Raw genomic sequence first — 12918 nt, 5'->3', positions numbered from 1 at the left:
AGTTTGTGGGTGAGACAAATGTGTGTTCCTTTTCTGAACTGGTGAAAACATTAGATGATGGTAGTATGTAGTGCTGGGCCTGTTCAGCCTCGAGAAGAGATGACTGAGAGGGGACCTCAGTATCATGAGGGAGGGTGTGAGGATGGAGCCAGACTCTTCTCAGGGGTGCCAAACATAGGACAGGAGCCAACAGGCAGAAACTGATGCACAGGATGTTCCCCTTGAACACAAGGAAGAACAACTTTATTGTGCAGTGACTGCACACTGGAACAGGTTGCCCAGAGAGGCTGTGGACACTCCCTCACTGGAGATACTCAAGAACTGTCTGGACACAATCCTGTGCTGTGTGCTCTGGAATCACTCTGCTCAAGCAGGGAGGATGGACCAGATAACCCTGTGGTCCCTTCCAACCTGACCCATTCTGTGGTTCTTACTGATTTTACATTCCCTAGGCCACTCTCTGCAGTGGTGTTGGAATACTTCAGGCTTGTACCTCATCATGAACACTGTACATTACTCTGGTTCAGTAGTGAAAATACAAATGTTTTCAGTCAGCAGGAAATCCTTTTTGAGAGTGGTGTTTCTTCAGAGCACATTACAAGGAAGGTCTTAACCAGAAGATGCAAGGAAGGAAATACACTGCTGACACATCAGAACTTAGGGCAGTTCAGAGTTCTCCTGGAGTAACTGTCGTAACATAATGGTCAAATAGAGAACTGATGTTCTCTATTTGCCTTTATAGGCAAACATGTGGTCAGGTATTGCATACAGGGAGAACAGAGCTCATATAGAAAAATATAAACAGCACTATAAGGGATTCAAAACTTACTCAGATTTCAGTGTTTGGTTATCTTCTGTTTTTTTACTCTGTTGCAATGAGATATTTGTACTTTATATAGGAAAGTTACATGATGTGAGTAAGTCTGCCAAATAAAGGATATTGTATTGTCTCTACTAACACAAGAAAAGACTTAGGGAGTCAGTTGTTGGTTTGTTTTTTTTTATTCTTAGGCTGTTCTAGCTGGTGACTTCATCCTCTCAGCTGCTTCTGTAGCTTTAGCACGAATTGGAAATACTACTATCATCTCCGTTCTAACTCAGGTGATTGAAGATCTGGTGCGTGGTAAGGCCTTTCTCTATTTTATTCTTCAGATTTGCTTGCCTAAGCAGTAAACCCACAAATAAAACTTCCCATCTGTGCATCTTTTCAGGTGAATTCCTCCAGTTGGGTTCCAAGGAAAATGAGAATGAGAGATTTGCTCACTACCTTGAGAAGACTTTTAAGAAGACTGCGAGTCTTATAGCAAACAGTTGTAAAGCAGTATGTACGTCTGTCTCTTCTAAAGTTAACACACCATACTGTGAGCTTCACAGCTAAACTCCGCGTTATTGCTGGTTTCTCTGGAGACCCTCCAAAGCAAACCCTTTAAATGGTATTCTGCCAGAATGTGAATGGGTTTGAGACTGTGAATTTTATCACAATTCTGCTGTGTAACCTCCAATATTGGTTTTCACTTTTTCTTTTCTGTTTTTTTATTCATACACAGATTTATTGTTCTCAGTTGAATCAAAATAAGGCTCACAGTGGCAGCCTTTAATTTATGAAATTCTGCAACCTTGAGGCAGTGGTTTTGGTCTCAGTTGATCACTCTTGAGCCTCTAATTTCATTTTTAATCTTTGACATCTGTCCCTACCCACTGGTGCTGAGTGAGCTCTTAAATGATAACAGTGGGAAGAAACAAATTGCTTATACTCTACACCAACAGAAGCATGTACTCTTTGATTTGTCTGGGGTTTTTAATTATCAATTGCTATGTCCAACCCTATCTGTCACTCCACTCTGTTACTTGATTACAAAAAAATCCAAGATTATGTTCTTACTCAAAAATACATGTTTAGTTTTAGTGTAGAAAATGGAGAAGGTGGGCAATAATCTTACCCCAAGAGAGTTTTGTTTTGTTGTTTCTTTTTTTAATTAAAGGCAGTATGTTGCTATATTCTAGTGTATTCTATAGCAAGAAGGAGTTCTAAGAGAATTAGACTAAAAATATTTGCTAATGTTAATCATCCCATTCTCAGAGAACTGGTATATTTGTGCCACAGAGAGCAGTTGAAAATTGCTTATAACAAAAGGATCACACAGAGACATGGATTTTGTAAGGAGAAAAAATATCTTTCATTCTCGTTGGAGAAAAAAAATTAAGTCTTCTGGAGTCTTCATATTGATGCCAATATGACCCTGGCAAGAATTTTCTTTGCACGTCTTCTTTTATATCAGTGGGCATCTGGACTAGTAAAGAGCATCACATTATTCTGCTACCCCAATAAAACCATACACAGGTTTTTGTATTCACTTTCACAATCTTGTCTAAAAGAATCTTTGCAGACAGAAGAAATCACCTTCCCATTGGGTGGATTCACCTCACAAATGTCCTAATTTGAGCTTTTTCCTTTTCATGACTTGTCAGAGTTAAGGATTTAAGCACTTCCCTCAAGACTGAGGCTGTAACGCTGCAGGAGGAGGAGGTGTTTGCTGTTTTTCTTCTAGTGACTGGTCTGAGTTGTTTCATTGCTGAATTGCTGCAATTTTATATGCTGTAAGATTTGTGTTACAAAGGAAAACTGAGAGGACTCTCTTTATGGCAAAGCCATACTTGCTGCACACAGTAGCAGTGAGCTGTGCATGTGTGTCTCCCTCAGTTTCTTTCTGCATGGATTAGCAGGGCGCCATTGATAGCAGTGAAAAGGGAATGTTTTTGTTTGAGATCTGAGGGGGTTTTTGTGTGTTTGGGTGTTGAGATTTTTGTTTAGATGGCTTTGGCTACTAAGGAAATGGATGGAATCAGAATGGAGTTCTGTTTTCTGTAGCAAAAATAATAAGCTCATCAGTTCTAGCTTGAAATTCAGTTAGGGAATCAAGACTATTCATATCTTGGTTTTAGGGATGAAGCTAAGAAGAGAGAGTATTGGTTTTCAGAACATCAGTTGCAACCAGGCTAGTGTGTCATTAAAAGCAGTTCAGTTCCTGTTAAAGATAGAAAAAAGTGATTTATTGCTGTGCATAGATAAAAGTATTAACTGGAAAGAAAATGTCAGGCAAGTTCAGGTGGCATCTTAGAATTCTACATTTTTATAAATGGAAGAGTAGAGTATTTCTGGAAAAATATCTAAACAAGATTATAGAGAGTCTGTCAACACCAATCTAGTCCCTGTGTTAGATACCTTCTGGCACTGGCAAAACATTACTGCATTTAAATCTAAGTCCTTTAAGTTAGCAAAATACTTTTTTTGAGAGACAGAACAGTCTGTTCAAGATGTTAGAGACGTTCCAGTATCCAGTTTATTTCCACAATAGTTCTGCATGGGGGAACGTTACCAAAGTTGGAGTCAAAGTAGTAAATTCCAAAAGGAACTGGTGGCAGATGGCCCAGGTGGTCATTGAAGCCTTTGTTACCAAAAGGCATTTTTCAGAGAAACATGAGAGGTGACTTTGGTTCAAGAATTCAGAAACAATAAAGCTGAAGTGGAATTTCTGTTTAGTCATCAGGCAAGCTGGAGATGGCAAAATAACTTGAACAGGTTTTCCTTCTGCCTTTTTTAACCCTGCTGTAATGTGAATTCCTGAGCCTCACAAGGCTGTTTATATTTTGCACAGCATACTTCCAGGAGAGGGATTAAATCATGCTTGCTTTGAGATAAGTGTAAAGTTACACTAGAGACTCTTGATTTCTGTATTAGGAGAAAGCATGCAGCCTCCTTGTGTAGGCAAGGCTGTGTGTGGAAGGTCTGCCTTAGGGACTGAAGAAAATCAATGGTCTGCAGCTCTGGATCTACCTGTGAGCTCCTGGTGGAACTAGTTCATAGTCTGGTCTGTGCACAGGGCTCCATCAGAAAACCTACAAGGGTGTGGAACTGGAGTCCAGGAAAATAAGACCTCTGAACCCCACCAGCAGAATTGATCTCCCCAGCCCAACTAAGCAAACAGAGTGTAATAATGGCCAATAACAGATGTAGGGCAATAGCATCAGTAGTATCAGATATTGTGATCAGCCAGTAAATTTCCTTATTTAAAATACAGACAGTCCCTTGGGGATATTTCCTCTTTATAATATTTTCTAGGAAAAAGATTAGCATAAATGTATCACAGATATTCAGGCAGATATCTTAATTTCTGTAAAAGTACTTGGTTAATATGTTAAAGTATTAGTTACTTGAGAAAAGGTCAAATGTGTGAAAATGCAGATTTGGGACAAGATAATTGTCTGCAGTATGTGGGGGCTTCTGCTGGGTGGGCATCTCCCTCTCCCAGGGAGACCTTCCCCACCCCCTTTGCAAAAGCAGTTACCAAAATGGATTTGAAGAGCCCGGAGGACACCAGTGGTGTCCCTGCAGCAGGGAGGGACAGGCACACTGTGGGTGCATCGCTGCCACCAGGGCCAGCACATCCAGGGCAGGACTTTTCTACTCTGCTCAGCACGTGTGAGAGACCACAGGGCTGGGCTTCCTCGTCCAGGACAGACAGGGAGACTGTGGAGTGTGGTCAGTGGAGGGCCACCGTGATGGCAGGGACTGGAGCAAATGATATGCCAAGAGCTGGTTTTAGTCTGGAGTAGAGAAGGCAAAGGGGGAATCCTCCTGCTGTCTCTGCAGCCTTGTATTTGGAGGGCACAGAGGAGATGGAGAGATGTGCAGTGAAAGGACAATTCGTACCATGGAGAAATTCAATTAGCTGTTAGGAAAAATTTTTCCATGAGGTTGGTCAAACACTGCAACAGGTAGCCCAGAGTGTGGGATTTTTCATCCTTAAAGATGCTCAGAAGTTAATTGGACATAGTCCTGAGAAGCCTGATCTAACTGAAGTAAACTGCTTTGAGCAAATGACGACCAAATAACTTTCAGAGTTCCCTTCAAAACTGGAAAGAGGAACAGTGCTCCTTGTCTAGAGGAACAGCAGTGGATGAGCCACAAATGAGAAGGCAGGAACCCGACTGCTTCTGGAGATTGGCACGGAGGAGAAAGGGTGAAAAAAGGGAATATTTTAGAGCCTTTATCTTTCCACAAATCCAGGAATGCAAAAACAAATATCTCTTGTTCTGTTTATACAAGTGTATGCTGGTGCAGCAGTAGTTTTCTGCTCTGACCTGCAGGGCACTGGTAGAGATGTGCAAGTGCTTTCAACTGCAGCTGCCATATTGTCACATATTAAATATCAGAGCAGGATCTATCTGCGCAGATCTGATCATATGTTTTGTGGATGTGAAATTCAGTAAAGAGGCAAGATTGGTTTATTATCTCTCATATAAAAGAAACAGCTTTTTATTGCACGAAGTGTGTTGGGAAATAATACCGAGCAGATTGACTTGCGTTATTGAATTTAAAGAACATTTCTAAAGAATTTGTTCTACTTGGTATTAGGATTTTTCATCCTGATTTAGTGGAGGATGGGTCTGTAATCTTGTAAGATTAAATTTGTCATCAACAAGTCATATCTATTAGGGGAGCAATAGGATTTTTTTAAACGATGACCTTTATCATTATATTGACTTGATTATCCTGATTTGTATTTGCAAATGCATGCCATTGTCCCAGTATAGCTTGTTAAACTCCATCTGGGAGTGAGGACTGCCTGGCTGCATCCCGGTGAGTGTCCAGGTGGGGGCAATCATCCACAAGAGCATTTTGAGAAATTGTGTCCTGAAGGAACTCCCATGTTGACATGACCCAGTCATGTTGCAGGTTTATGGTCATGGTCAGAGGGTTGCTCACTTGCAAACTGGCAAACAGTCTCCTGGATTTTTTAAATTTTTTTTCCTGGCTATGAACAAGAAATACTCGTAACCTCAACAGGAGCTATGAAGGTCTTCTCTTACATGAAGAATTTTGCTTGTGTTCCATTCTGGATCTAAGGCTTTTGTTTTTTGAATGTACATACACTGGTGTGATTCCTTGTATAGGTCATGTCTGGGTCCACTGAAAACTGTCCTCTGACAGGAATAGCTCTGCTCTGGCCTTCCAGGTTAAATGAGAAAGCTCTTCTCTTTTTTGTGACACTTCTTCTCCTCCTCTGCCAACTAGTGCCCACTCAGCTCCTTTGCCATTAACCACGATTTTGTTCTACTGAATTTCTTATTTTACTCCTTCACATAAAATGTAGCGGTAGGTAAAGATTTCATTGAAACAGGGTACATGCAGTCCCCTTGCTTTGCAAATATTATGTGATTTGTATTACAGAAGCAACCAAAAGTTTGCTAGTCATGATACAGCAATGTGTGTTAGATATTTGGGGCAAATACTGCCATTTAAGAGACGAGCATCAAAAGGAGGATAAAAGGGCAAAATATTCTAGTTTGACAGTCCCTAGCAACATCTATTTAAATATCTCATATTTGCAGTGCACTGTTTAATAGCCTTCAGGATTGTGTATGATTATTAGACATAAGTAGCATTATTTTTCTGCTATACTGCCCTCCTCTTTCAAATAAAATTGGGAAGTGTGAGATGCTGTTAATGCCTTAAGCATCCAGATTCCTCTGGGTTTTACTTATTATCCACAGATGCAGGTTATGAGTGGGAGATGTTGTGATGCTCAGTTATGAAGTGCACTGATGCATGAAATAATCTCTAATCTTCTGCCATCATTTATTAGGATATAGTATTTCTTATTTCCATTTTCATGTTCACCTTCAAAGCTACTACTGGACTCGCTTTTAATTTGGGATTGGTTTTGGGGTGGTTGTTTTTTTATGATCCCACCTTACAAAGTCTTGAAGAGGAATTTTTATATATATGTATTTGTTTTAAATACGTTTTTATATTGTGTGGTTTTCTCACAATACTTTTTTTATATTTTTAGTCTTATGTTAATTAAAATGTATTCTCACTCCTTCTATTAGTCACAGTGGATTTGGAATGTCTGCAGTAGACTAGGATGGATTTTTTCTCCTTTTCCTAATGGCTTTATTGAAGGATAAAATAAATCTGAGTATTTAAATATAACCAACTTCATTTAAGTGTATAATCAATACAAAAATGCAAAAGCATTGAGGCAAGATATTCTCAAACCTTAGTTTTTGTCCTGTAGTTTAGTTTTGTGGAGTTCATTCAGGCAAAAATTTTGTCTCCCAGGTGGTCGACTCCTTTATCTGTACTCAATTAAAATGTTTTGTTTATCTCAGTTTAGTGATACCTTTGTCAGCTTGGTGTGCTTTCTTCACCCACTGTCTTGTCCTTGCCACTAATTATCCCTCAATACCTTTGCCTGCCAGCTAATTAACTCACCTTCCTGAGCAAGTCAGTTACAGTTAACATCACCTTAAAAATAGGCTTCCTTATCTCAACTGCCCCTCCTGTACTGGGTTCAACACGTCCAGCTTTGTGATCTTTCATGAGACATGTAATATCCATTTATCTGTTGTCTGACCTCCAATTCCTCCCTGGCTGATTTATATTTTTAATTATTTATTAAATATTTTAATTTCCCCATCACTGGACTGTATGTGACCACTAGCCTCATGTGCAGTGCATCCACATCTCTTCTCTCTTCATCTTTGCATTAAAATTTCCAAGTCTAATAAATATTTAATAACGCTAATCTCTTTCCAGACTTGAATATAGTTTTACTGCTATTCAGCTTTGTTTCCTTGTAAGCTTGGCTAGTTGTGTCTCCAAGAACAGAGAAGCAAGAATGTGCCCCTGGGTCAGCCTTTTTGCCTTTCCCAGACTGCTCCTGCCTGTGCTTGGCTATGTCACACCTATGGTCAGAGACTAAAAGTGGATGCCAACTAAAGCTTTCTATTTACTTGGGGTTTTTGTCTTTTCAGGTTTCAATTCTGGGCTGCCCTGATCCCAAAGTTCATGAGATTGCATACCAGTATGGAAAAAATGTTGGTATAGCTTTTCAGGTACTGCTTTTGTTGAACTACAGGGAATCTAAAGTCTAAACTTCTCGAAACTGCCTTAGAAAGCAAAGTGGGCTGCCTTAGTATTTTCTACAGATCTTCTCTTTGACAAGGATTATTCTGTATATAGTTTTCCTTTTTAAAAAGGAAAGTTCCTAAATAATCTGCATGTTTATTTTTTTTCAGCTAATAGATGATGTGCTGGATTTTACATCATGTGCTGACCATCTGGGGAAACCAACGGCAGCAGATCTCAAGCTTGGATTAGCCACAGGCCCTGTCTTGTTTGCTTGTCGACAGGTAGGTCAACAGGAATGTGTTTCCTTGAAACAAAAAGTGTAAACTGCTCCTCACAGCACACACTGAAGTCCAGCTCAAACACAGCAAGTTTACAGCACCAGCAGGTGTGGCCTGGACGCGAGTGAAGTCTGTGCATTCGAGGTCAGATGGATTCTGTGTGCACACGTTCTGGCAGACTGAGAAACACCTTCCTGCACAGATCCTCTTACTATTAGGCCCTTGTAGATATTCGGAGAGTTTTTGCATGTTTTTCTTTAAGTTGTTCCTAAGTAGCTTCTTGCTTATGTTCTCTTCTGAGACATCTTGTTCTTCCCAGGCTTGATTATGTATATAGGCTTTTTTGCCAGGTTCCATCCTGGGGCCAAGAAATGAAATCCCTGCCTAGCTTGTAGGTGGGTACCTCTATTTACGGGATTTGATCTCTTCATCTCTTTGTCCTCAAGTATTATCCAGTTACAAACACAGAAGCTTTCCCTTCTGAAGGTTAGATAAGAGGACTGTCATAAATAAAACAAGCTTATAGTTGGTCAAGACTTTTAGTGCCTTAAAAATTACTTGCAGGAGGAGTTCAAGGAAAACAGAAGTGTGAGCAGCACCAAAAGAAACATTAAAATTGGTGCTAATCCATAAACAGGGAAGAATCTGGTTTAATGCACCTTATTCAAGATTCTGTTCAGCAGAGGAAATATTTGGGACTTAAAAAGCAGTCCTTCCTACCAATCTTCACAGCATGACACAAAAACTGGTACAACTCGTTCCAGCATAGCTCTAGTTTATGATCTCTCAATGGAATTGCTTAGAGCTTGACATGGGGAAGTTTTAAATCATTTTAAAAAATACCAAACAACAACTTTGACATTCACTTCCCCCTCTTTCTTAAAGAGCCTGGAATGGGGGAAGGTGGAACATCTGTATGTGTTGCTTCCTTGTCCTTTGAGCATTTACAAGGACTCGCATCTCAGAAGAGACAGGAAAGCACACAGTATGGGCCATTAACAATGCAGATGAATGCACACTGAGAACAACCTTCTCCATGTTCTCAGTCCCTCCCCACGTACTCATCTGGGGGATTCACAAGCATGTTCTTGAATCATTATTTCAGAACTGTTAGTCACCAGCAAGTGGAGTCATCTGAAGAACAGTGACAGACTCAGGCAGAGAAAAGAGGATGTAAATGTGACACAGCTTGGTTTTGTGTCTGCTAAAGCTACACAGAGAGAAACAGGCACGTTGCAAATAGTCTTGATTTTGGCAAAGAATGGGTGACACTGATTGTCTTGTGGGTGTTGAATATTCCAATTTTTTAAATTAAAACTATTCTTCTATTAATTTGTTTGGGTTGTCTGTCTTGACTTTCAATTTAATCTGTCTTTTAATTAGCTTTAAAAGATCAATTACTTCATAATGGAGAAATACTAGAAAAGAAAATCTGTCAGTACTATTTTAAAATCTTGTTCTTTGTAGGTCAATTTTAAATGCTTTCCCTCATTTATATCTTTGATAGATGGGAACCATGTATTTTTGCATTGAAAGATAACTTGACCATCTTACAAATTTTTCCACATTGACTTAATTATCTGTGCTGAAAATTTCCTGCCTTTCAAGAAATTGCAAGAACAGCACTACAGACTTAACTGATACATAAACAAGGCCTAAGTGCTAAAAAGATGTGGAGCTTCAACAGACACTTATCTTTGCTGATACTAGAAGATGTTTCATCTATTTGTATCCAAGAATAAAAATTCCTGAGCCAGGACTTGAAGACGGTCCAAAATATAATTGTTAATTATAGGCTGTAGTTTCTCTTCAAATTAGTATTACCACTATCCTGCAAACTCTTTCATATAGATGGTAATTCTCAAGTTGTCTTCCTGACAAACATTCTTTAGTTTTTAATGTGCTCTGGATCTTCAGTGACAGCTGCCTTCTCTTCTCGTCTCCCCTCGCTCTGAAATACATCTTTGTGCATTGGAATATTAAGGAGAGCCCTTTATAGGAAAAAAAAAAATGTCTAGCTTGACATGATACCTATTTATTCAGTACTTAAAGCACTCAGTAAAAAAAAACAAACACCCCATTTATTTTTTTAAGGAAATAGACTAGTAAATGCTAATTCTAAAGCCACTCCTAAACTAGTACAGCTGAAGAATGAGGATTTATTTTTATTATAAGCATTCCTGTCCAATGCTTATATACTGCCTGCTAACTCTGCAGTGGATAATAACAGCTTTGCCTTACAGGTTTGGGGATTTTTATATCCTTTAGTGCTTAAATATAAAAAGTGATCCCATACACATCCTATATAATTGTAAATATGAATAATGTGAAAAATTATTAAATGGACAGTAATTAAATTGTCATTACTTGCAAAGAAAGCTAGGATCTAGAGAAAGCCATTACTTTCTTCTAGAGAAAGTCTGAGTCACCGATAGACTTCTAAACGTATCTCCAAGAAGACTTCATTTGAATAATAGGGAAATGTCACAGCACTGAGGGATGCTACGTTTGTACCCAGACAAGTGGAGCTGCAGTTTTCAGGACCAAAGGTGTGCAAGGGAAGCAGATCATTGTTTACAAGTGTATGGCAATAAAATCATCTTTGTTTGACTCTAATCCTTTCAAACAACCAAAACTTCCTTCCTTTAGAAAGAATTCTTCTGCAGAGTAGGTCCCTTGAGTTGTAGCCTTACTCTGTTAAGCATCAGGTTTTTCTGTTTCTAGGCCATCTGAAGAAAGAGCTTGCATGTTGAGATGAGTGATGTGATTTTCTCAGACAACTGACTTGCGTTACCTACTTGGTTTGTAGGGAACTGAGCATGCACTGCTAACTATAATTGCTAGGTGACTGAAAACAAAGTACTTGTAAGTTACTGATTTTCTCTTGTTAAAAAAAAAATCTGTACTGAGCTTTCCGCAGGCAGAGCCTTTGTATATAAAATACCAGCACAGTAGAAAATATAAGTGGATAATTACAATTTTCATGATGGATTTTTACAAGTTGAACTGTGCAGTATTGCAACAACAAACCTCCTGGGTTCTCTGTTGTACATGGGGGGAAAAGGTGCCAGCACTAACCATCATTTGTGATAGAAGAATTACTGAATCAGATGATATGCCAGGGAGTAGCCACATCAGAAATTACCACACTAGATCACCTGCTCAACATGATGAAACTGCATGTGCTACCTTTTGCCCTCAACTGGCTCCAGCCAGCACAGCCAGTTAAGTTTTAGGTTTTAAATACTTGGGCTTTGCTGTACTACAATACTGTGCAGACTGCAAGTATGAACCTAAAGCTATACCTGCAATAATAAGAGTGGCAGGGAAGAGGTCTGTCTTTTGGTATCATTTTTACTTTAGTATGGCAGGCAGCTACTGGAAAACAACTCAAAAGCAGTACAAAACCTTCTCCCTTTGTGCTTAGTTTCCAGAAATGAATGCCATGATAATGAGGAGATTCAGTAAGCCAGGAGATGTTGAACGTGCTTGGAAATATGTGTTGCAGGTAAGACTGATACCAAGGATTTCTGCTTTCCCTGCTGAAGTCAGTCTGACATTCACTGTCTCCAAAGAAAAACAGCAGGGCTGCATTGTCAAATACCTGCTAAGTAGCATGCAATGTACAATGCCAAGTTAGAACTCTTCAGCTGTCTTACTGGCACAGTGTTTTAGAAGAAATGCTAGGTACTGAAGAGATTCTTTTTTTCTTCTTTTTTTCCCTCCAATAGCATAAAATCCACATAATAAAAGTAAAAAGCTCATGCATGAACTCAGTTCCTCCAGGAGTAGCTGTATCCAGCAACTGCTGTAAGTGGCACATAATTACCAGTCAGTCTTGTAACTGCAGTGCACAGCCTGTATCAGTTTTAATTGACTCTAGTCTGAAAAGACTGAGTAATGGTACATGCAAAATTATTACCTGCTTTGTCAGAATAGCATGGGGTTTTGTACATCTCTATTTAGGACAGGAGGGGAGTGGTTACATCTTTAGTTTCTAGTATGTTATTAATACGGTATTACAGTGCTTGTTTTCTAAGTGTACTGAAATTTAGCATGATGAGTTTTAGTATTTCGACACTTTGGGGAAGGGATGTAGGATTCCATGAATATAGAATGAATCCTCTTCCTTTTCCCTTCAGAATATAATTAAGTGTTCAGGATACTTACTGACCTTAAATCTTCCCTCTGTAACTGGAAGAGACGAAAGGCAGGAGGGATGCTGATCAGTTACCCATTTCTGTTTCCTGTCATTCTCACGCCAGAGTGATGGTGTGCAGCAGACAACCTACCTCGCCCAGCGCTACTGCCACGCGGCCACGCGGGAGATCCGCAAGCTGCGGCCGTCCCCAGAGAGAGAGGCCCTCGTGCACCTGACAGAAATGGTCCTCATGCGAGACAAGTGAGAGAACTCCTTCCACTCATTCTGGCAGCTATTTACCAGACTGTGCCTAAATTTATTTCAAAAGTTATTTGCTTCCAACACAAGCTACCAAAAATTATTTTTTTAAAAAACCCTCTTTTTTCTTTTTTTGAAGTTCTAATTTTTTTTTAACAAAAGTTTAAAGTGTTTTACTGCAGGAAGCAATGCAATTCAGAGCAAATCAAACTGTGCTGTACAATTGTTTTAGTGGGGGCTATTGATTGTTGGGGATGGGGAAGATGTTTACATATTGATGCACAAAGGCCACAATGAAAATAAATATAAATCAGTGTATGAGA

At 39.4% G+C, this 12918-nt stretch overlaps 1 protein-coding gene across 1 annotated transcript in view; it reads left to right on the top strand.

The window, feature by feature from the left end:
* PDSS1 (decaprenyl diphosphate synthase subunit 1) overlaps nt 1-12918 on the top strand; it is a 23159-nt gene extending 10241 nt beyond the window's left edge. Inside the window, exons 6-11 of the mRNA XM_071560093.1 lie at nt 1012-1123; nt 1212-1321; nt 7822-7902; nt 8086-8199; nt 11624-11704; nt 12462-12918. Of these exons, the coding sequence (XP_071416194.1) occupies nt 1012-1123; nt 1212-1321; nt 7822-7902; nt 8086-8199; nt 11624-11704; nt 12462-12602 (639 nt within the window). The 3' untranslated portion in view covers nt 12603-12918. The remainder of the gene's footprint in view (nt 1-1011; nt 1124-1211; nt 1322-7821; nt 7903-8085; nt 8200-11623; nt 11705-12461) is intronic.

This window comes from Pithys albifrons, chromosome 7, assembly GCF_047495875.1.
Source record: "Pithys albifrons albifrons isolate INPA30051 chromosome 7, PitAlb_v1, whole genome shotgun sequence".
Taxonomy (NCBI): Eukaryota; Metazoa; Chordata; class Aves; order Passeriformes; family Thamnophilidae; genus Pithys; species Pithys albifrons.
This window is presented reverse-complemented; position numbering and strand designations above follow the sequence as displayed.